Source organism: Eschrichtius robustus, chromosome 16 (assembly GCF_028021215.1).
Source record: "Eschrichtius robustus isolate mEscRob2 chromosome 16, mEscRob2.pri, whole genome shotgun sequence".
Taxonomy (NCBI): domain Eukaryota; kingdom Metazoa; phylum Chordata; class Mammalia; order Artiodactyla; family Eschrichtiidae; genus Eschrichtius; species Eschrichtius robustus.
This window is the reverse complement of record NC_090839.1, coordinates 52,926,428-52,949,389: the sequence shown is the minus strand read 5'-3', so window position 1 is coordinate 52,949,389 and position 22,962 is coordinate 52,926,428. Positions and strand designations below refer to the sequence as shown.

General features: G+C 56.5%; 2 protein-coding genes across 7 annotated transcripts in view; one reads left to right on the top strand and one right to left on the bottom strand.

Moving 5' to 3' along the window:
* TSC2 (TSC complex subunit 2) overlaps window positions 1-17,002 on the bottom strand; it is a 38,163-nt gene extending 21,161 nt beyond the window's left edge. For all 5 annotated transcript variants that reach the window (XM_068525123.1, XM_068525124.1, XM_068525125.1 and 2 more), the window contains exons 1-16: window positions 16,924-17,002; window positions 16,231-16,397; window positions 15,094-15,180; window positions 13,021-13,131; window positions 12,067-12,211; window positions 10,927-11,044; window positions 10,470-10,518; window positions 9,929-10,054; window positions 9,526-9,599; window positions 8,339-8,465; window positions 7,364-7,507; window positions 6,341-6,478; window positions 5,322-5,425; window positions 4,812-4,893; window positions 3,515-3,670; window positions 2,904-3,020 (exon numbers count right to left, since the gene is read on the bottom strand). In XM_068525123.1, coding sequence (XP_068381224.1) covers window positions 2,904-3,020; window positions 3,515-3,670; window positions 4,812-4,893; window positions 5,322-5,425; window positions 6,341-6,478; window positions 7,364-7,507; window positions 8,339-8,465; window positions 9,526-9,599; window positions 9,929-10,054; window positions 10,470-10,518; window positions 10,927-11,044; window positions 12,067-12,211; window positions 13,021-13,131; window positions 15,094-15,180; window positions 16,231-16,368 — 1,716 coding nt within the window. In that variant the 5' untranslated portion in view covers window positions 16,369-16,397; window positions 16,924-17,002. The remainder of the gene's footprint in view (window positions 1-2,903; window positions 3,021-3,514; window positions 3,671-4,811; window positions 4,894-5,321; window positions 5,426-6,340; window positions 6,479-7,363; window positions 7,508-8,338; window positions 8,466-9,525; window positions 9,600-9,928; window positions 10,055-10,469; window positions 10,519-10,926; window positions 11,045-12,066; window positions 12,212-13,020; window positions 13,132-15,093; window positions 15,181-16,230; window positions 16,398-16,923) is intronic.
* A 63-nt stretch (window positions 17,003-17,065) lies between these two features.
* Window positions 17,066-22,821, top strand: NTHL1 (nth like DNA glycosylase 1). 2 transcript variants are annotated; one of them, XM_068524708.1, is made up of 6 exons: window positions 17,066-17,248; window positions 18,197-18,432; window positions 18,977-19,147; window positions 20,086-20,245; window positions 22,417-22,522; window positions 22,603-22,821. In XM_068524708.1, the coding sequence occupies exons 1-6, from the start codon at window positions 17,110-17,112 to the stop codon at window positions 22,724-22,726; spliced, it is 936 nt and encodes a 311-aa protein (XP_068380809.1). In that variant the 5' UTR covers window positions 17,066-17,109; the 3' UTR covers window positions 22,727-22,821. The 2 variants fall into 2 exon arrangements, with proteins under 2 accessions (XP_068380809.1, XP_068380808.1); XM_068524707.1 differs by having other exon boundaries at window positions 17,069-17,248; window positions 18,194-18,432.
* The last annotated feature ends 141 nt before the right edge of the window (window positions 22,822-22,962 follow it).

Here is a 22,962-nt window from a genome sequence, read left to right as displayed (position 1 = left end):
GTGGCCCCCGCTCACCGCAACTAGAGAGAAAGCCTGCGCACAGCAACAAAGACCCAATGCAGCTAAAAATAAATTAATTAATTAAAACAAAAAACAAAAAGTATCACTGATGTTCTTTTTATTTACTTATTTATTTATTTTGAATTTTTGAATTTCATTTTACTTATTTTTTTATTGATATTCTTTTTAAAGAAAAAAATGATTAACAGAGTGGTGTCTCTTTGGTTCAAAAACAATATAGGGACTTCCCTGGTGGTCCAGTGGTAAATGCAGAGGATGCGGGTTCAATCCCTGCTCGGGAAACTAAGATCCCACATGCTGCGGGGCAGCTAAGCCCATGTGCCACAACGACTGAGCTCGTGCGCCTCAACCAGAGAGCCTGTGTGCCGCAAACTGCAGAGCCCACGCACTCTGGAACCCCCGTGTCACAACTAGAGAGAAGCCCACGCGCCGCAACTAGAGAGAAGCCTGCGCGCCGCAACAAAGAGCTGATGCAGCCCAAAAAAATTAATTAAAAAAAAACAACATAAAAGCATTATCCCTGCCTTCCACAAAAACCAAAAAACACACACAAGGGAGAGGGGAGGGAGTTGGACACCATGCTTGACAAAGCACAAGCATCTCAGGAAGGACACCCATGGACTCAGGCAGCCACTGCTCTGCCTGCCCATTTTGGTGGGAAGAAAGGAGGGAACCGAACTTTTTGCTACGTTTATGCCGTTCGCGTGTTTTAACTGGACGTATATATTACTTTTTAATTACAAAAAAAGAAAAATGGGGGCTTCCCTGGTGGCGCAGTGGTTGAAAATCTGCCTGCTGATGCAGGGGACACAGGTTTGAGCCCTGGTCTGGGAAGATCCCACATGCCGCGGAGCAACTAGGCCCGTGAGGCACAACTACTGAGCCTGAGCGTCTGGAGCCTGTGCTCTGCAACAAAAGAGGCCGCGATAGTGAGAGGCCCACGCACCGCGATGAAGAGTGGCCCCTGCTTGCCGCAACTGGAGAAAGCCCTCGCACAGAAACGAAGACCCGACACAGCCAAAAATAAAATAAATAAATAAATAAATAAATAAAAGATTACTATTAAAAAAAAAAAAAAAAGAAAGAAAAATGAAAACAGGCTGGCCCAGGACTTTGCTCAAGTAGGAAACAGCTCGATTCTGCGGCCCCGGGTCTCCAGGGCTCGATTTCCAAGTGAGGGCAATAGACCATCTCTTCTTCATTCTCCGTATAGGCTTCTGGGTTTATCCGGGCCACAGGGCTCCCCACAAGCCCTCAAGTCAGGGCATAGGGAGCATGGGGCTGCTATGGACAAGACACCAAGGAGGTGCCGTCCACTTTTTATCAAACTTTAAACTTCCACACCAGATAATAAAAGTCCATCATGTATAAACACGACAGAAACTGTTCTGCCATCAACATTTTACAAAGTAGTTTATGAACCAATTGATTCAAATATTACATTTTTCACAATACTGATACTGGCAGGTGACCTTAAGTATAGATAACACCACAATGCTTTGCAAGCCAGTGGAAGAGCCTGATCGCTGCCCTGCTGGGCACATAAAGGGACAAGTCCACAGTTCCAGCAAGCCTCAGGAGCCAGGCGGTGCCCGGGAGCATGTGAGGACAGCCACCATGCAGGAGAGCGAGCACGACGTGGCGAGAATGACTGGGAACAGAGAACGTGCGCAAATTGTCTAACTAATGAAGGACTTGTATCCAGGGTATGGAAAGAACGCTTACAACTCGAGAAAGACAAATAACCCAGTTTAAAAATGGGCAAAGGATCTGAACAGATATTTCTCCAAAGAAGATACACAAACGACCCATCAGCACATGGAAAGATGCTCAACGTCATTAGGAAAATGCGAATCAAAACCACAATGAGATTTCATTTCATACCCATTAGGATGGTGATAAACAAAAAAAAAAGAGAATAAGGAGTGTGAGTGAGGATGTGGAGAGAATGGAAGCCTCATCCACTGATGCTGGGAATGTAAAATGGAGCAGGCCCTGTGGAAAACAGCCTGGCTGTTCCTCAAACGATTAAGCAGAGTTACCAGCTGACTCAGCAATTCCACTCCTAGGTGGATCCCCTAGAGAAATGAAACACGTGTCCACATAGAAACTTGTGTGAGGGTTCACTGTAGCATGATTCACAACAGCCAAAAAGTGGAAGTGACCCAAGTGTCCATCAACTGATGAATAGATAAGCAAAATATGGTCTATCCGTACAATAAACTATTACTGAGCCATATAAAGAAATGAAGTACCGACACACGCTACAACATGGATGAACCTTGAAGACATTACGCTCAATGAAAGATGCCAGACACATGAGGTCACATATTGTGTGATTCCATGTCTATGAAATGCCCAAAATAAGCAAATTCACAGAGACTGAAAGTGAATTAGTGATTGCCAAGGGCTGGAGGTGCTGAGGGGAGAATAAGGAGTGACCGCTAATGGGTATGGAGCTGCTTTGGGGTAAATGTCCCTAATGATGGCTGCACGACTCCATGAATACAACAAAAACCACTGAATCATATACTCTAAATGGATGAATTGTATGGTATGTAAGTTACACCTCAAAAAAGCTATTAAAAAAAGACCAAATAACTGTGGGGCCAGAATGGACACCAGCCCTTCCCACCTCAGTGGCTGTGGGGAGACCTGAGGGGGTGGTTCTGGCACTGGCTCGGGAGTGTTTCCCGCAGACTGGCTCTGGCTGGGCCTTGTCCACCCTTCCCTGACCTGGTCAGGGCTCTGACCTGGTCCGCTCACTGTAACGAGGAGTTGGGATCACACCCGGACTGCCCTCTGCGACCCCAGGGAGTGCCCAGGTCTCCTCGGGGATGTGTCCCTAAAGAGCAGCACTCCAATGAGATGCAGAGGCCCACCTGAAGGATGACCAGGAGTCCCAGGACTGCAGTCTTCACATCCTCCAAGGAGGCCGAGTACACCACCACATCCCTTTCCTCCAGCTCAGCGGGTGGAGAGAGGGAGCGGGCAATCACCTACAGAGAGAAGATCTCTATTTAAATTCCCAGCTCTGGGCTCCCTGAGGCAGCAACCATCAGATCTGATATTTTCTACCAAAAAATACTTTCTCCTTTATTTCTCAAGAGGAAAGATGCACTCCCCTCATCCAAGGCATGGTTCAGAAACTGCAATGCATTTTGAAATTAAAAGGATGCTGCCTGTGCAGAAGGACAATGTGTCCAAACCCCACCCCCAGCCAGTCTCCCCCAGAGCCACAGAGCCATGTCCCAGGACCCCTGGGCAGCACGGCAGCAGGACAGCGCCAAGCAGCAGCAGGCCCGGCCAGACCTCCCAACACCGCCGCATCTCTGCTAGGAGGGAACCCCATCTCGGAGAGACCCAGGCAGTCTCCCTGCAGAGAACGGAGACAGCGGGTCCAAAGAACATTGCTGTCCGCTGGGCTCTGCCACAGAGAGGGCTCCCAGTGGCAGCCCAGGTGCCCCAAGCCCTAGGCCCGAGCGGCTCTCACTTTCTCAATGATGTCCAGCAGGCTATTAAAGTGGTGGGTGTGGCAGCCTTCAGCCAGATCTACCAGCAACTGGGTGGCCAGCTTTCGGACTTGGTGGTCTTTATCCTCCGGGACGTGGGAGAGCTGTGAGATGACCACTGAGTTGATCAGCTCCTCCTGCACCAAGCACAAGAGAAGCCAGGTGAGCCACTGGCCACGGCCAAAACTCACCTAACACGTCGTTAAAGACTTGGGACAACCGCGGCGGGGTGTGCGAGTGCCTGAGAGGCCCAGGCCCCTTTCAGGGCACTCTGTGTGTCCCCTCGGCTCAGGAGAATGATGACGACTACACGTTGGCCCAGCCGGGGCATGGCCCACGGGCTCAGCCTCAGACGTGATGCAGCAGTGAATGTCCCCGCTCCCTTTCTGTCATTCAACATCACAATTAAGAAGGATCTCATGTGGAGGGCTCTCTGCGTGTGTGTCCTGGGGATAGAGAGACCTCGTCCCCGACATCACAGAGCCCACTATAATGGGGTAGCAGGACGAGCGCTTTCACGGAAGCAGGTACAAAGCGCTACAGGAGCAGAGAGCAGGACGAGAGCGACTCCAACACGAGGGACTCAAGAACCCAGAGGGCTTCCTAAAAGAGGCAGCACTGAGCTGGACTCTGAAAAAGAGTGAATTCCAAGGGACAGAGATGCAGGGAAAGGGAAGGCTGAGAGGGTAGGAGGGGTGGGCAGGTCCTAGGGACACCAGGCATTCCAGCGAGGCAGCAGTGAGGAAGGTGCTGGGAAGCGAGGGGAGATGCAGAGCCCGAGCGCATCTCCCGGAGAAGAGAGCCCAGTGGGCAGGGGCCACTGCCGTTTCTGAAAGAAGGACAGGCCCTGGCTGCAAACCTAGTGAAGGATGGACTGGAGGGGAAGAAATGCGGTAGAGAGGTTGGTAGGGGCTGGCACCACCCTGGCATCTGGTGATCAGCCCAGAGCCCGGAGGATGAGTGTGATTACAAAAATGAAAAGAAAATGTCCCCACGCAAGACTGTTTTCCTGAGGGCAGGGACTATGCCCTCCTGTCTGCTCAGCCACAGGCCTGGCAGAAGGCACCAAGGGACGGGGGGAGGGAGGGATGAACGAGGAAACAAAGCTTGCCACAGAGAGGCGCTGGCAGATCCCAGGTCCCAGGCCGACCCCAGGAGGCGTGCGGTGCCCAGAAAGGGCCACACGCTGCCTCTCGGGCGAGCATCGCCCTGCATGGCTTGTGGAGGCCGCCCTCGCACCTGCTGCCCCAGGGCTCCCGCGCCCGCATGGATACACACCTCATAGAACTGCCTGTTGATGAGCAGCACGAAGGACAGGACGTCCAGCACCTTGATACGCACAGCGCTGCGCAATTCGTTCCTGGGGGCAGGGGCACACCTGCTGGGGCCGGGCGGGTGCACCAGCCACCGGCCTCACCCTCCGCCAGCCCGAGCAGCCCAACCTCCAATGGCTTCCCTGGGGACCCAGCCCCCAGACCCACCCGCCTCCATGTCAGGTGAGACTGACTCCGGATCCTCCCCGCGTGGGGCCCAGCTCGGCAACATCCAGACCAAGAATGGGGTAAAGAGGCAGAGAACCCGGCCCTCAGAGATGGCCTCTTTCTAGATGACCACTCCACAGGAGGGAGTAAGCACAGAGGCCTCAGAGGACTCTGTCCTCTGGAAGACAAACCCTCTCCTGCTCAGTGAGAACTGTCACTTTCAAGAATCGGAGAGGAAAGTGCTAACTCTCAGTGTCCTGCCTGCAGTGCAGACACAGGGTCAGGCGGGCCTCCAGAGGCTGCCTACCTGAAAAATCTCTCCATCAGTAACTGCAGGTTGTGAATCCAGCCATCCTTTGCTGGATGGATTGACTGAGCCCTGTAGGTTATTAAGTTTAAGAGGGAGGATTCCTGCCAAAAGAAGAAAGACCTGGAGTGAACGAGCCGCTCTGCCCTTCCAGAGGTTTTTTGATAAATACAGCCCCATGCTGCTGGCCCAAGAGACCAGCCACTCCGAGGCCCAGGTAGGGAGCCCACACGATAAAGGCCCTGCTGGCAGCAGTGAAGATTCATTTAAAACGCACATAACAGACTTCCCTGGTGGCACAGTGGTTAAGAATCCGCCTGCCAATGCAGGGGACATGGGTTCGAGCCCTGGTCCAGGAAGATCCCACACGCCGTGGAGCAACTAAACCCGTGTGCCACAACTACTGAGCCTGCGCTCTAGAGCCTGCACACCACAACTACTGAGCCCACTTGCTGCAACTACTGAAGCCCACACGCCTAGAGCCCATGCTCTGCAACAAGAGAAGCCACCGCAGTGAGAAGCCCGCGCGCCACGACGAAGAGCAGCGCCCACTCGCCGCAACTAGAGAAAGCCCGTGCGCAGCAACGAAGATCCAATGCAGCCAAAATAAAGAAATAAAAAATAAAACCCACATAAAAGCCTTGCATCAGGCCGAGCCCTTCTGGCACCAGGACTGCCTGCCTTTCGGGGAGCAGATATGCTGAGCATGAAGACAACTGGCCCCTCCCTCCGTGCAGGTGAGAGGAAATGGATGCTTAGGCTGTGATGTGCTCTCACAGACCCACACTCATTCAGCCTCCTGACGGCCCGGCAGACTTCCCTGCTGGAGCACAAATCCCAGGGGAGCAGAAGCCTGCCAGGGTTTTTACTTCAAACTCACGGAAAACTTGCCTCCAGACCCACACAGCCAGACCTCCGGGAGCTGAGCAGCCCCTCCCCTCCCCCAGAAGCCTGACCTAAACCACCCTCTTGTCCGAGCACCAAAGGCCCCACTGTGTTGGAGAGAGAGATGGTCTTACAGGCCTCTGGTCTGCACATCTCTCAACGAGCTCAAAGTATCTCTCCTGTGAGCCGTGGAACTCATTTTGATCACACAGCTCTTCCACCGTGGTCAGCAGGTCATGGACGATGGCTCTGAGTTCTGGGCTGTCTAGGCTCTGCAACATGAAGGCACGGTTACACAGGAGGGATCTCAGCTCCCTTCAAGGACTCGGCATCAGAGTCTTCAGCTCAAATGAGCTGAATCCAGACACCCCCTCAGGTCCTCCCACTGGGCAGGGGGCACGAGTGCTATTCCTGCCCATTGGGGAACAGTGGGGCCCAAAGGGTCCTGGCTGTGCCCACAAGGCGGGCCTCCACTACCAGTGTGTTCACGCCTCCCTCAGGCTCTCGCATGTTCTGGAGGCCCCAGGGGTGTGGCCTCCCAGACCATCACTCCAAGATGAAGCACTGCCTGACCAGCTGGTTGTGACAATGGTCTGGCCCAGCAGCCACCCCTGAGGGACAAGAACCCAGGCCCTGCTGAGTTCTGGTCCTTCCTCCCATGGGCCTGGCCGCCCGCCTAGAGCCCGCCCCAGTGCCCCAGGAGGCCCAGCCCCTAGCCCATGCTATATGTGACCTCATCTCATCTGCAGCCCCTGCACCAGCACGTCCTCCTTCCTGCCACAGTCAACGGCCTCCTCCAAAGTTCCACCAACTGCGGGCAGCATTCGAGACACTTTGGGAACTGTCTTCAGGGTCCACTTGCAGGCCATGGAGGCCACCTGGTGTGTTACTCTGTCGATCTTGATCGACACTGCCCCCCACCCCCCTTGCTCACCTATTACATAGTCCTGCTCCAACCGATAGAGGGGATTTGGGAAAAACAGCTGTCTTCAGTGGACGGCGAGTTGCCACCCAAGAACCATCAGAGAACACGGCCCAGCAAGCTCTGAGGCAGGGCCCTGGAGGGGCGGGGAGCTGCCCCCATGGTCCACGCCCCCCAGGAAGGGGCCCTCTGGCCAACAGGTCGGCCGTCTCGGTTCTCCCTGTGCCCACCTCACCTGGAGCTGCTGAAGCAGGCGTTCAACAATGTTCAGCAGGATGTCCCATGTCACGGCCTGGAGCTCCCTCCGGTACTTCTTGATGAGTCTGGTTATGGAGAGGACGATCTCATAGGACACCACCTCGTTTGGACAGGTCATGGCCTGGAACATGGCCCGGGGGGCACGCAGTGTCAGTCCCTTCGCGCTCACGCACAGGAAGCCCCAGCACGTCGCCCTTGGAACCTAGCATGAGATGCCTTACTCCCACGCACATCTCGCGGGCCACAAAAGTAGTATCTCAGGAACCCAGAAGTGTGTTTTCTATACTGGCTCCAAAGGGCCTGACGTAGCCAGACCATTCACTTCAAATTCCGTGCCCCTGGCTTCCTGGCCTAGAGGAACCTGAAAGCTACCCTGATGCAAGCAATGCGCAGAGAGCACGCCCTCCACTGCCCAGGAGACGGGGTGTGGCCAGAAGGACCCCATTAGGGGCACGGTGTGAGCTGGGACATGACACAGCTCATCTGCTTGTCTGGTAAGATGAGGACGGTATGATTGCCCCAGCTCACCAGGGTGCCATGACGGCTACATGAAAACACGCAAAGTGCTCCGAACTCCGCCAGGCATGGTGGAAACACAAGCTATTATCGCTGGCCTCATTCTAGAGCAAGAGCAAGTTTGCCACTTGACCAAGGAAACTGTCGAAAGCAAGCATGTCACTATCCCCAGGGGGAATCTTGAGCAGTCCTGATGCTAATTTGTAGAAGATGAAATTCATAAAATATAGTATTTGCTTGAGGATAAAACCTTCAAAGGCCCTACATCGCAAACCTACTTGCAAAGCAAGTGACTACACACGTTCCCCCCGCGCCCCCCCCCCCACCTCCTGCCCCTGCAGCAGACTCCCCGTCTGACAGGCCTGTTCCCACTGGGTGGGGATGAGGTGAGCTTTCCCGCCCTCGCCAGCTCACTGCGGTACAGAAGCCAAGTTACCTCATAAAATGATGGCAACACAGATGTTGGGGAGTTCTTTAGAGAGTAGAGACGGTGGGCTCCCCAGAGAGCCATGCCAACAAAGAACACAGCTCCTCTCAGCAGTGGGGCGTCTTCCATGTAGGCTCTGAAAGCGTTCCCCGGGAAGACGGGATATAAGCAGGGCCCAGCCCAGCATCTGCCCAGGCTCCTAGCAGCCTCCCCGGAGGTCCCTACACTCATGAGGCAGAAGCAAAGCTGGGGAAGTGGGCTGGGCAGGGGACACGGGGGCCAGCAGCAACTGTGTGATTCATTCACGCATTCGCTCAACAGCCCTCAGCATCATGGTGCTGACAGCCTAGGAGACACAGGTGTGAACCAAAAGATCACGTAAATAAACACCAAGGTTCCAACTCAGATTACAGCTAAGAAGGAAAGCCATGGGATACGAGAGCAGACCTGCTCAGGGCGATCAGGGAATCTAACCACAACACTACAATGTCAAGGACACGCAGGGAAACTCAACCCAGGTGGAAGGACATTTCAGCAAGATGAAAGGTATGTGCAAAGGCCCTGGGTGGGTGGCAGAAAGGCAACAATGGCGGGAACGAGAAGCTCACAGGCTGAGCAGGGCTGGACCATCCAGGCCTTGCCATTTGGTTTTTATCCTGAGAGCACTAGGAGCCATTGTGGCTTCAAGCAAAAAGTGACACAGTCAGATCTGTGCTGGAAAAACTATGTGTGGCTGCTGTGTGGAGGAATGGACTTCGGGAGGCCAAGAGCGGGTGCCGGAGAGCAGTGAGGAGGTGAGAGCTGAGGGGGTGGGGCCCGGGAGTGGACAGACGAGCCATCTCAGGAGCAGAAGCAACACCACCTGAGACAGTCTGGCTGTGGGAGGTGAGGCAGGGCCTCGTGACAAGTAAGTGGTGAGGCAGCCCACTGGAGGAGGTCCGCGTGTGGGAGGGAGGTCAAGAGCTCAGTTTTGCATGTTCTGACTTTACTGGCAGGAGGAGGAGAGGACAGGCGACCAGTAGCATAAGACGTGAGCCCTAGATCAGGGCTCACTTCTGGAGCAGCCTCCCCACCAGAACAGAAAGCTCCGCGTCAGCCTGTGCCGAGGCATAGAGCCCACACAGGGAGCCTCCTTGAGGAGGCTCTGTGGCCGCCAAGCCACCCTCACCCACGCCGGCTGGGCCACCCGCACTCACCTGTCCTCCATGATGCGGCACATATGGTAGATGGCACTGTGGCCCAGGTGGGTGCCCAGGAGATTGCGCATCAGCTGGGAAGCAAGATGCACCGTTGTTAGACTGGCAAACACGAGCCTGGGGCCTCGCACGGCCACCGCTCTGAAGCCCTCCACGTCCAGCTGCTCTCCACCGTCTCCTCCGGAACAGGGGCAGCCGAGTTCTCAAAATGCCACCAAAACACTGACCTCAGCTCAGCCACTGGGAAAATGCCACTGGCTTCCCCTCAACAGGCCACTGTCTGGCCGCTCTGAGAATAAGATGGCCATTCATTGAGGACAAGATGGCCCTTGTCCTGTCCATAAGCCTGGCTTATCACTTCATCCGGGCAAGAACTCTGCAGGATGAGAGTTTAGACCCCTACCTTCCAGCAAGGCTCACAGAGCTCCTTGACATTGATGGTGCGGCAGAGGGTGACGATGAACAGGGGGAGGCTCTCGGCCGGCAGGCAGTTGTAGCAGACCACGGCATCCAGCACCTGCAGAGAGACCTGGTGGGGCGGAGAAAGTCAGGCCAGCCCTGCCTCCTGCTCACAGGGAAGTGACACCCTCAGCTTCCTCCACTGACCATCCTTTGGTCAGCAATGACTGCCCCTCCCCTCTGTCAAAGCAGCCTTCCTGGGAACCACAGAGTGAGCAAGCATCTGGGAGGCACTTTTACATCCCAGTCACGGTGGGTTATCCCATCATGAACTATAACCCCACAACGGAAGTCATCCAACCGCCCTTACTTACAGGAGAGAGTCCTGAGGCTCAGAGAGGTCAAGCAGCTTGCCCGAGGCCACACAGCCAGTGAGGGGCAGCACAAGGCTTGACCCCAGGGCCTGGGGTCTCACTTGCTATGCCACCCGGCCTGCCCAGAAGGACGGTGAAAGGGACTGTCCCTGGACGGGGGCAGCTACTGACCTCTATGTCCACGGAGGACACGGTCTGGACGCACAGCAGGCAGATCATGCTGTGGGAGGAAACACAAAGTCAGGTGAGAGGACACTTCCCAGAGGCTGGGTGGCTCCGTTTTACTTCCTGGTTCCTCTACAAAGTCAGTTAAAAAAGTGGCTCATCCTCCCTCAGGGCTCCCCTCACCCAACCACTGCTCAGTGCTGAGTGTACAGCACCAAGACCAACCCTCTGCCCGCAGGGTTTCACAGAGTGTTTTGAACAAATAACAAGTAACAATAAACAAAACATCAAGTAATATCACACATCTGCTACAAACATTATGTGGAAGGTGGCTTTGGCCACTTCCAACATCTCCATTTATTTGATGGTTTTAACAGCTTTATTCACCCTACAGAGCTGAACTGCAGACATAAGACAGCAGCACTGTGATCAGTGCATGTTACTGATCACATGTTTTTCTTACTGGACCATGGATGCGATGTATTCATCAAGGTAACAGCTGTTGAATTTGACCAGATTCACAAGCACCAGAAGGAATTCTGAGGACAGGCCGATGTCCATCCACTGCAGGACAAACTCAGCTAGGGGAGAAAAAGAGGAGAGCAACATCCTTCCTACTCACCTCTTCCCCAGGAAAATGAGTCCCCATCCCATTCACTGCTGGAAACAGCATCATTGGTCCCCACGGAATGAAAGGCAGGCCAGCACGGGGCCGATGGAGGCTCAGCTGGAGCCCGAGCAGGTCAGCATGTCATGGACTCTGGAATTCACCAGCTCCCAGGATGCATGAAGGGGTCTGAGCTGAGGCAGGGGCAGCGTTTGTGCATTTGATGCTCAGAGCCCTGACCCCGATACTGGGGGTGCAAGCACGGGGCGAGTGTCTAGGAGGCCCCCATCCCCACAGAGAATCTCTCAAAGGAGACACAAGCAACGCTTGGTTGCTAGACACATAAACTTGGACAGAAAAGCTAACCACATCCTCACTGTCAGCACCTGTCCTGGAGGTGGACCAACAGCTGAGGCCCGTTTCTGACAGAACAGCAAGGCCCAAGTCAGATTTACTTCTTCCTCTGCCTTCCTCTTCTCCCCACAGCAGTGACAAGAAATCTCAAGACTCATGGAAACCTCACACCATAAGGATGACAGGGAGGATGGCCACCAAAGGAAAGGGCTAGGAGGCCAGACCGGGCATGAAAAGGGCAAGGAGGAAGACGCAGCGAGGCGGCCCCAGCCCCCCAAAAACCTCAGGGCACTCTGGATAAGACCCAGCCTGAGGCCTGGGTCAGCAGCACGCTCTCCCCACAGCAAAATGCAGACCACCTCCTGCCCGCCTAAAAGGCACATCTAGGCCCCAGTCCCCAGGGATTCAGAGCCAGCCTGTCTGGAGTAAAGCCCAGACTCTGCATTTTTAACAAGCTCCCGGGGAGATTCGGTCGGCTGATCCTGGTTGCACAGAGATAAGCAGACCAGTGTGTTGCAGCGCCCTCTGCAGGCCACCCCTGTGAACTGCAGCACTCCCTCTGGGCCCGACAGGCCCTCCTGCATCCCAGATTAAATTTCATCACCAAGGCCAGAGAAACCTCACACCCAACGTGGCACCCACCCAGCTCTTCTTCCAAGTAGGTGATGTGTCTCCCATTGTCCGTGAGGGCCTTGAAAACTTCCAGTCTCTCGTGGAGGTCTTCGTTAGAGGGGTAATCCTTGATGACCTTAAAGAAGAGGGCCCTGAGAACGCCCAAGCGGTCCCCCTGAAGACAAAACCATCGGGTCAGCAGTCCTGCCAGGATCCCCCTGGGTTTCTCAAGCAGCTGTGAGAAGTCCAAGAAGTGCCGTGGGCTCCAAGACTCCCAACCCTGGGGCCCTTTCTCCCTCCCAGAGGAAGCGGCTGTGAGGGACTAACTGGGTAGGGGATCAGGCGCCCTGGTCATCGTTTGACCAGTGTGTGTGTGGAGCACCTACTATGCGCCCAGGTCTGGGCACACAGCAGGAGCCAATGCACCCACCCTCGAGGGATGCTCACGGAATGATGATAGCCACCTAACCAAGCTGAGAGTGGGGACTTCTCTGAGCAGCGGGGTGTGAAGGCGTAGAGGAAACAGGCCAGGAGGAGAGGAAACCTTCCAAGCAGGAATGGCGAGAGGTGGCCTGGGTGTTCCAGCATGGCGGGAGCATGGTGACCAAGGGGCAGGAGCCCACGGTGAGGGGCAGGAAGTCAGTGAGAGCAAGAAAACAACAGCTCACTCGTGCGAGGAACCATTCTCATCATTTTGGGTGAACTGCCTCATTTACTCCCCAAAACGTCCCAGAAAAAAGGGAATGACAAGCATCCCCACTTTAGAGGAGAGGAAGTGGAGGCTCAGGGGGCTCCAGTGACTTGCCCAGATACTAGAGGTGACACCAGCACGCCCACTCGGGCAGTCCAGCTGCAAGGCCCCTGGGAACCAGCGAACCTGTGCCTGGTGTTCTCGCCAAAGACGAGAGTCCAAGCGTGGCCCACGGGAGCAGTCAACACGTGGCCCGCCCCAGCTCCCCCCAGGCACAGAGCGGCCACCCTTACCTGTCCCTGCACGATGGCCTTCAGGAGAGCCAGCACCGCGTGCCGGGCCTCTGGCGGCCGCTCTGGCTGCAGCAAGTCCGAGACGGCCTTCCAGAGTGCTTCCACCGCGTGCTGCCCGGCAAAGAAGGGACAGGGATTGGTGTGCTGGCCCCTCAACTTGAGGGACAGTTCCATGAGCAAAGGACAGAGCAGAACAACATGGTCTTTTGACTTAGAACTCACTCCTCTAAAGCCCTCATGTACCTGTCACAGCCCACAGCGACCACGAGCCTGACAAGGGGCACAGCTCCAAGCTACTTCGAACCCTCACAGGTCCCTTTAACCCTCACCAGGCCATAGTCTGAGGGGAGGGAGGAAAGCAGGAAGGCCAGGGAGGCCGTCCTGGCTGCCCCCAGAGATCAGCAGGGAGTCTCTGAGAGCTTGCTCAGGCTCCATGGGAAAAGCCACTGGAAGAGTCTCAGAACCAGAAGTACCACAGCGGTCCCCAGGCCTGCAGCCTGACCCAGAAATCCCATGCTCTGGATCTCCCCTGTGTAAACAAACCAGCTTCGGGCCACTCAGTACCCCACCCCAACCCTGCCTCTGCTGCCTGGCTTGACTCACTAAGAACTCTGTCCAGGGGCTTCCCTGGTGGCACAGTGGTTGAGAATCTGCCTGCCAGTGCAGGGGACACGGGTTCGAGCCCTGGTCTGGGAAGATCCCACATGCCACGAAGCAACTAGGCCCGTGAGCCACAACTACTGAGCCTGCGTGTCTGGAGCCTGTGCTCCGCAACAAGAGAGTCCGCGACAGTGAGAGGCCCGCGCACCGCGATGAAGAGTGGCCCCTGCTCGCCGCAACTAGAGAAAGCCCTCGCACAGAAACGAAGACCCAACACAGCCAAAAATAAATAAATAAATAAGTAAATTCAAATAGCTAACCTTTAAAAAAAAAGAACTCTGTCCAGGCTTCTGGAATCTGCCTCCTAAGTCCACCCAGCCCACGAGGGAGCTGCTGGGTGCTTTCCCCTCAGCTCCCAGAATCAGTCTCTCTTGTGTCAGCTTCCCTTCTCCACGTTAACCATCCCTGACTCCCTCCAGCCAGAGTTTCCAGGCCACTCACCCTTTCCTGGGCTCAATCCTCTTAAGAGGGGAACTAAAATGTCTTTTCAATGTTGTCTGACCAACATTATTCGGTCATACACTGGAATACACTGCAAGTTTTACTTCCTTTGTCCCATTCACAATACTCCTATTGATGCAACCTAAGCCACAAGAGCACAGACACTGAGCCCGTGGACTACTCCAGCCTCTTAGGCCTATCTGTCTATTCACTCGACGGCAGCTCTGACATGGCTCCCCTTTCCGTACTTATTGTACACAGATAACTTTAAGAACATAGATACCTATTCTCACATTTATCCCTGGTCATGTGCAGCCTGCACGTTTCAGATGACCTGCAGAGGACGTAGTGGTCCCTCTCCCCTTGAGCAAATCTGAACCCGCCAGGTATGAGACCCATGTCTCCTCCTGTGTCACTCACACAAAAGTGGGTTGAGGCGAGAGCAGAGCCCCTGAGGAACTCTAACGGCAGGCAGCTTCCCACTCTGTCCACAGAACATCAGGAGACAGCCTGGAAGTATTTGCCCAAAATAAATACTCCTACGTCTGTGAGGCTGCTTAATACCACCCAAACATCTCTCCCAGAAAGACAGAGACTGGTATGCCTGGGCTTGTTCTCTGTGAAACCACACGCTCTCCCGACATTCCCCTATTTTTCCTTCCTGCGAATCTGTAACGTGAGAGGACAAGTGAGCGTGCGTTTCTGTAAGCCACCACAAAACCGCTTTTGGATCTGCTAAAAGAGCCTAACCCCCTTGCTCCCCATCTCCACATGTGACTGGCCTCTCAGGGTTATGCTCAGGACATTTCCAGAAGCTTCCTCATCGCTAAGATGAAGACTAAATTTCCCTCAAATGGTGCATATCAGTTCATTAGTGAAGTCAGCTGTCAACCCTGCTCCTAAAAAGATCCAAATCAGGCTTTAATGCAGCTCACATGAGTCTCTCCAGGCACCCAACCGAGACACACCTACCTCTTCAAATTTCTTCGTTTTGGCAACCTCACAGATCTGCCCTATCACCCGGATGCGATTGTTGAGGCCACATTCAACACTCAGCTCCTGGAGAGATGAAAGAAGGAAAGGCCAGTGCTCAGACACCAGGTTTCCTTACCTGCCAATCACAGAGCACTCTAGGAACTGCCCTGCCTTTCCCATGCTGGAGACCCACAGCAGAACCTTCTGAAACCAAGAATCACCAGAGTTGACTAGTCCACCTTAGGGGAGTAAGAACAGACTTTTTTTTTTTCCATAGCTGCACTTTTTTATTGAAATAAAATTCACATATGATAAAATTCACCACTGTAACGACTTTAAACTGTGTAATCCAGTTTTTACCATATTCACAGTGCTTGCAACCAGGTCCACTAATTCCAGAACATTTTCATCACCTCAAAAAGAAGCTTCACTCCCCATTCCCTCCTCCCCCCAGGCCCTGGCAAAGGCTAATCTATTTTGTCTCTATGGATTTGCTGATTCTGGACATTTCATATATATGGAATCATACGTTATGCAGGCTTTTGTGATTGGCTTCTTTCGCTTAGTATAATGTTTTCAAGGTTCATCCATGCTGTTGCATGTTATCAGTGCTTCATTCCTCTTTTTGGCAAACACTACTCTGTCGTATGAAGGCATCACATTTTGTTTAAATCTTCACCAGTTGACGAGCATTTTGGTTGTTTCCGAACGGGAAACTTTACAAGTGCAAACATTCAACATTATTTATGGGTAAAGCACTGAGTAGGCACGTCTGTGAGATTCCAACACAGACAAAAAAGTGAAGCCTTACTTCTCCCAGGAACTCACACATTACCAGTTACCCCTGGCCATAACCCTAATCACCTGTGGAGACCATGGCCTTTAGGCCGTCTAAAATAGGTTTTCTTGCATCAACATCTGAATACTAACTCAAGTGTGGTGGACCAAGTCGCCAAGATCCTGACTTCCTGAATTTCCAGAGAAAAGACACATATGTCACCATGGTACTGGGGACAGCAGCCCCACAGACGGTCACCAGCAGCCCATCTCCCACAGAACCTGGTGACAGACCAAACTCAGCCTTCCCTGCACCTCCCACTAAGCTAGCAGAGAAGACCCAGGCAGCTCACTCACTCTCAGGATTTCCGCCGTGATGATAAACTCCGTCTGTTTGCCCTCTGCAGACCTGGGATTTGGCCTTGGAGTTCCCAGTCCCAATAGAATCTTGAACTTCTCCTTCAAGCCTGAATCTTTGCTTGCTGGCTTGGCCATGCTGGGCAGGGACGCATCAGAGGACTCCTCTGTGCCGACAATCAGGCAGAGATCTCAGGGACGGCTCCACCCACCTGCCCCGGCGCGGACCACCGGCCGCCCGCGAACCCTAGGTCTCCGGTGGGCACGACCTTTCTTCCCTCCCACAGCCCCTGAGAGAACTCCACCACAGCCAGGCGCGGTCCCGGCCAGAAATAAACCCGGAAAATGCCAGGCCGTCCGCCCGCCTCAGTGCATGGAGTGAGGGAGGGGAACTGGGGCCAGGGGGCGGCCGCCGCGGGGTCCAGGGAGCCCTGACATTTGCCATCTCTCTTCTCCCCGTGTGGAGGAGGACTGTCGGGGGACGCCGGGAGCAGGGACCCCCTCGCACCCGCCATGACTTAAAACCAAGGAATGCTTGGAGCTCCAGAGTCAGGCTGCGGTGGGCGCGCCCGAGAGCCGGGCCTGACACTGCGGGGGTCCGCCCCCACGGCCTCAGTGCCGAGCAGGCCTGGAGAGGCAGCCTCCCCCGCTGCCCCGTCGGAGTCGGCGGTCAGAACGCCTCGAACCACTCACCACTCCCCCCGCCCGCAGCGCGCGAGGCAATCCCGGCGCCGAGAACCGAGCACACCCCGCCCCGCCACAAGCCGCCGCCGGAAGGGCGACCGGCACTTCCGGCAGCGGGAGGGCGCCGAGGGCCGCCCTCTGGAGGAAAGGATGGGCGAGTGCTAGTCACGTGACGGAGTCCCGGGGGCCGCCGGGATGTGTAGTCCGCAGGAATCCGGCATGAATGCGGTGGGCGTGAGGATGGTGACCCGCAGCCGGAGCCGGGGACCCAGGGCCGGTCAGCAGGGGCGTAGGGAGAAGCCAGCGCCGCTCCGGAGAGAAGAGGCGGCTGCAGGTAGCGCCGCGCCCGCGCGGGGTCACAGGAAGAGAGGCGGGGTGGGGGCCTGCAAGGGACTGGGGGCTGGGGCCCTGAGTTCCCGCCGTAAGCTCTTTCCCAGGAGACAGGGGCTGGGTTCAGGCGTTCCCACCTCCCCCACCTTCGTCCTGTTCAAGAAAGTTCCCCCGGTCCCACTAGCATGCCCTAGGGTACTCCACTTGTGCCAGGCTGATTGCGAGGCAAACCGGCCCTGTCCTCCTAGCTGCTTCCAGCTCAGAGGCCCGGTGCCAAGGACTCTCCCAGCCAGAAGTTTTCTCCCCCTGCTAGAGGGTGCCTCTGAGAGAAAATGGGAAACGGCGTGGCTTTCCTTACGTTTACGTCGTTATTAGGGACCTACATACATCCTTATTAAGGACCTAATTTGAGATTCAGCGGTGGGTGAGAACGACAGGACCCCTGCCACTTGTCCTGCCTGGACGTCTGCAGGATTGTCCAGAGGAGGATTCCCACAGACACCCAAAGACCCCAGGGGTAGTCCAGACAAGATGACACACTGGGCAGAAGCATGGCAGTGGGGGACAGGCACGCGATAATGCCAGCCAGGTAGGCAGGAGCTCTGATGCCAGAACAGAGTTTGGAGTCTTAAACAGGAAGTGACACAACTCAATTCAGATTTTAGAAAGTTCTCTCTGACAGTGTCGAGACTAGATTGGGGGCACCATGGTGGAGGCTGTTACTTAGAGTCGTCATGTGCTAAAGTGGATTTGGTCAGAGGGCCAACAGCATAAGGAAGGCTGACCTGGCCTGTAGCACATGCTGCAGAGGCCAGAGCACCCGCAGTTGTAGTAGGTGATGGGTGGTTGTTGAATAAATGATGTAGGATAAGATAGCAGGTAGGGCAGCACCCACACCTTTTCCTTACCTTTAGCCCTCACTGAAGGGACCAAGTGGTACTTTTTGCAGAAGGTAGGAAAAGCTACAGCCCTGTGAAGCGTCAGCGGAAGGCTCCAAGACTGAATGTGGCATACGAGGCCTCAGAAGGTGAGAAAGGAGAGGGGGCCGAGCATCTCCAGTCACCAACCTGGGAGCCTCAGGACTGGCGGCGGCAGCTGGAGAACATCCGGACCATGAGGAGTGGAAAGGACGCACCCGTGGACCAGCTGGGGGCTGAGCACTGCTATGACCTCAGTGCACCCCCGAAGGTAGGCAGGCAGGCACCCATCTGCCGGTGACCCCCTTCTGGACAAGACACTTGCTTCCTCTCAGGCCTTTAGCAGGGGACAGCTGGCACATCATGGGTGTTCAGTAACGTTTGCTGAGAGAGAGAGGGAGTTCCTTACACTTCACTGGCCCAGAGCCTGGTCCTAAGACTAACCTGATTCCAATCCCAGCTCTGCTACCCGGTGACAGGCCTCAGTTTGCTTGTCTGTAAAATGGGCAGCAGCATCCTTTGCAAAGCAGTAACAATAACAAGAGCAACCAAGGGCTGTTGAGCACTGACGTCGTGCCGGGTGCAATTCTGAATGCAGTAATAATTCTTTAAGCCTCACAGTGATCTTGCAAAGCAGGTGCTGTTATTTTCCTCATAAGTGGAAAATGCACCACACACACACCCTTGGCCCAGGCGGATAGGAGGCAGATATCCCATACACTGCCTGGGGTGACACGTGCAGATGAGTAAAGGGCTTGGCTGGGCTAAGCACCCAGGACCCGCCCCCACCCTGGTGCCTGTCACTGTGCAAGCAGGTGCGGAGGTACCAGGTGCTGCTGTCACTGATGCTCTCCAGCCAGACCAAGGACCAGGTGACAGCAGGCGCCATGCAGCGGCTGCGGGCCCGGGGCCTGACGGTGGACAGCATCCTGCAGACGGATGACAGCACGCTGGGCACGCTCATCTATCCTGTGGGCTTCTGGAGGGTGAGCCCAGCCCTTGGCGAGTGGGGCTGGGGGTGCCACTGGCCTGCGGAAGATGTCAGACTGAGTGGGCTGTGGGGTGTGGGAGGCCGGGGCGGGCATCCCTGGCCATGGGGGCCTGGCTATGGGGGCCTGGCTATGAGTTCCCACTGGAGCACCGCCCCGCCCCTGCCACTCTGACCAGCCCACAGGGGGCCTGGCCATGGGGCCTCAAGTCCAGGCACTGGAGCTCCTTGGCCTTTCCTGTTTGCAGCCCACCCCTTCCTTCCTCCACCTCCCTTCCCAGACGCCTGGCCCTTCTCTTCCTCACTAAGGCTGCCCACCCATCTATCCCTTTGTCTACTCCAAGCCTCCCTGGAGTGCACAACCCCTCCCCTCTGGAGCCCCAACAGGCCACAGAGTACAGGGTGGCGGGTGGGCGGGTCTGTTGAAGGCAGCCGGGTGGGTGGGGCTACTTCCCCTTGGCACTGGCCTGGGCTGCAGTTCATCAAATGGGTTTTAAATAGCCCTGTCCACTCAGGCACAGGATGGGAACCGCCCGGCTGGCCTGGCGGCTGGAGGGGGAGCCCCAGGCTCCAGCCTTCCTTCCTGAAGGCCCAGGTGCTGTTGAGCCCAGCTTCTGGCTTAACTGGTCCTGCTTAGCCTGCCTGGTCTCTGGCAGGGAATGATGGGGCAGGGAGACTCAAGCCGGACCCCATGCACTTGTCATTGGCCCCAGGCAAGTGGGAGGCAGGGTCTAGGCCTGCATTGGGCCTTCCTTGGGCTCTCCTGCCCTTGGCTTTTTCCCGCCTACTTGGGGGACAGAGGCAAGCAGGTGCCTCTGAGTGTGTCCTGGACAGCTGGCGGGTAGCTCTGGGCACCTGTGGGTTTCCTCTGGGCCTCGTCTTCCCAGGTCGGGCTATACTCCTGACCTCCAGCGCTGACCCCCCCCAATCTTTCAGAACAAGGTGAAGTACATCAAGCAGACCAGTGCTATCCTGCAGCAGCGCTATGATGGGGACATCCCAGCCTCCTTGGCAGAGCTGGTGGCGCTGCCAGGCGTCGGGCCCAAGATGGCGCACTTGGCCATGGCAGTGGCCTGGGGCACTGTGTCAGGCATTGGTGAGTGGCATGCGCCCATGAGGCAGGAGTGGCTGGCTCCAGGCTTGCTGGCTGCCATTGAGGTTCCCCACATCCTTGTGACCAGTGACCCCAGCTCAGGTCTCCTCATTCACAACTCAGCCCGAAGGGTCAGAAAGGTATTCCCAGCCCAGAGCTAGGCCCACCCCACCCAGAGATGGGTACTAGCAGGAGGAGTTCCTGTTTGCTGAGGAGCTCCTATAGCGTGCTGGCCTCTGGGAGAGGCCCTAGATGGACTCGGGTCTGTGCTGCATGAGGGAGAGAGACACTGGGGTAGAAACACTGATGGGGGCATGCAGGGCACCTTTGGAGTTGGCCTGGTCTGGGGCATTTGGGAGGACTTCCTGAGGAGGTGATAATTCAGCCAAGAGCTGAAGGGTGAGGTGGGCTGGCCAGGCCAAGAGGAGGAAGTGCATTGCAGGCAGAAGGAACAGCATCTGCGAGCTGGGGAAGAGGGCCAGAGCACAAGGCTCTGGAATGAGCGTGGGCAGAGGGGGCAGGTGCAGTGCAGACATGGGGACCCGGGGGGAGGAGGAAGTGGCTGTGGGGGCCCTTTCTGGAATCCCTATCCTGGGTCCTTGTGTTGCATTCTGGCATTGGAGGAGCTCCAAGTGGAGACAGACCCCTGGGTCGGGGTGGGACTGCTTCCTCAGATCTTTGCCCAGCAAGTGGGGGCTTCTGAGGCTGCACAGCGCAGGCCCAGCCAGCCCGGAAACCAGGGCTTGACCCATGACCTGCTTGTGTGCTCCCACCGTGGTGCTTCTCAGGGACTCATGCAGAGGAGCCAGGAGAGGTGGTGGGGATCCCCCCAGGGCTTCTGAGGCTTGTGAAGCCTGCCCCCTGGGGTAGGGACCCCTTCCCTGCAGTGCCCGCCAGAGGAGGAGGGCTCTGGCTACCTGATGAGGTTGGAGCCCAGAAGCCCTGAAAAGCGGGAGCCAGGCCAGGCGGGGCCAGGGCAGAGCCTCCCTCACTGGGCTCCTGCGGCTGCCAGCCTCTCAGCAGATACTTGAGCTTATCTGGGCGGCTGTCCTCGGCTGCCCGTGTCTAGGAGTGGTCTGGCAGGTCTGTGGGGGAAGGGCCCCCGCCCGCAGCTGATTGCAGCAGGCAGGAGTGTGGGAATGCTGCCCTATCTGGTTGTCTGTGGGCCAGGCCACCTGCAGGGAGATCCTAGGGAGGTTGGGCCCCACTTCCTGAGAGAAGAAGCCCCGTCGAGTAGAGAGCCAGAGCCATGGGATACAGCAGCCGATCCCAGCTCTGCCCTCCCAGCTGGGTGACCCTGGGCAAGGCACTTGGCTTCTCCGAGCTGGGCCGCAAAGCAGGGGAAGTAGTTGCTCCCATTAGAGGCACAGGTGTGCGGAGCCCTCCTGGACTGGCCCACAAGTGTGGTGTGGCCCTGGGCTGGGTTTCTGGGTAACTTAAGGGCACGGTCACCTACGTGTTACAGAGAAAGAAACTGAGGCTTGGTGGTGACCCAAGGGTGTGGCTTCTCCATCTGCGTACTCTCCCTGTGCCCCCGTTATCGCTGTGTGGGGCGGGCCCGAGCCTTTTTCCAGGCAGCCAGCAGCAGGGGAGGTGGGCCAGTGCAGGAACTCGCTTTCTCTTCGGCAGACACGATAGGAGGAGGAGGCAGGGGCTGCATCTGGCTAGGGTAGGGGGCCTCGGTGAGCAGGTGCCCAGGCCAAGCCCCAGGGTGGCCGGCCAGGGGGAGCCGGGGCTGCGGCCGGGTGCACGACAGCTGCAGCTGGCCTGGCCGTGCTCCCCGCTCCGTTCCTGATGGTGCAGTGGCAGGTGCTGGCTCTTTGGGCAGTGACTTCATGCCAGCCCACTAGGTCAAGCTGCTGCCACCCAGCCTGGCACCCATGGCCCGTGCCTGGGCCAGGAGGCACTGCTGCCTGCACCCCAGGAAAAAGGCCCAAGTCCTCTGGATCTGGCTCCAGCCCCTGCCTAGCAGCAGGGATGGCCCATGTGACTCTCTCTCAGGCCTGCGCAGTTCTGGGTCCTCCTCAGAAGCCGGCGGGGGTTGGGGAGGTGTGTAGGGGGACTCAGGCTTCAGACTCAGCCCCCCACCAACCCGCACTGGGAGCCGTGGCAGGGATGGGGCAGTCTGGCCCGGTGAGCCTGCCCCGTGTTCACCCTGCCCCGTCTCCAAGCAGCAGTGGACACACACGTGCACAGAATCGTAAACCGACTCAGATGGACCAAGAAGGCAACCAAGTCCCCGGAGGAGACCCGCAGGGCACTGGAGGAGTGGCTGCCCAGGTGTGCAGGGTGGGGGTGGGGCAGGGCGGGCTCCCCTCCCTCCCACCCTCCCTCCACACTGATGGCTCCCACCCCCACAGGGAGCTGTGGAGCGAGATCAATGGACTGCTGGTGGGCTTTGGCCAGCAGACTTGCCTGCCCCTCCGCCCGCGCTGCCAGACCTGCCTCAACCGGGCCCTGTGCCCAGCTGCACACGGACTCTGAGGGCCTGGGGCCTCTGCCCGGCACCACTCTGGCCTCTTTGTGCCTTTGCTGCGGAGCCATAGCCTGTTTATAATAAAGTTTGGGGGCTGTTTGTAGTTAGGGTCTGGCTGATTTCTACCCCGGGGGGTGGGAGGTGGCATGCTGGAAAGCACATGCATGAGCTGTGTTTGCACCCGTGCTCATGTGTGTCTGGAACAGGGCTGCCTGGGAGGCCAGGATGGGGACGTGACCATCTG

What these genes read in the sequence shown, in the direction of transcription:
- NTHL1 (XM_068524707.1), top strand. Translation starts at nt 17,110, where the DNA reads ATGTGTAGTCCGCAGGAATCCGGCATGAATGCGGTGGGCGTGAGGATG. An exon ending in ACCTCAGTGCACCCCCGAAG is followed by an intron (nt 18,433 to 18,976) that starts GTAGGCAGGCAG and finishes CTGTGCAAGCAG; the next exon opens with GTGCGGAGGTACCAGGTGCT. An exon ending in CTGGAGGAGTGGCTGCCCAG is followed by an intron (nt 22,523 to 22,602) that starts GTGTGCAGGGTG and finishes CCACCCCCACAG; the next exon opens with GGAGCTGTGGAGCGAGATCA.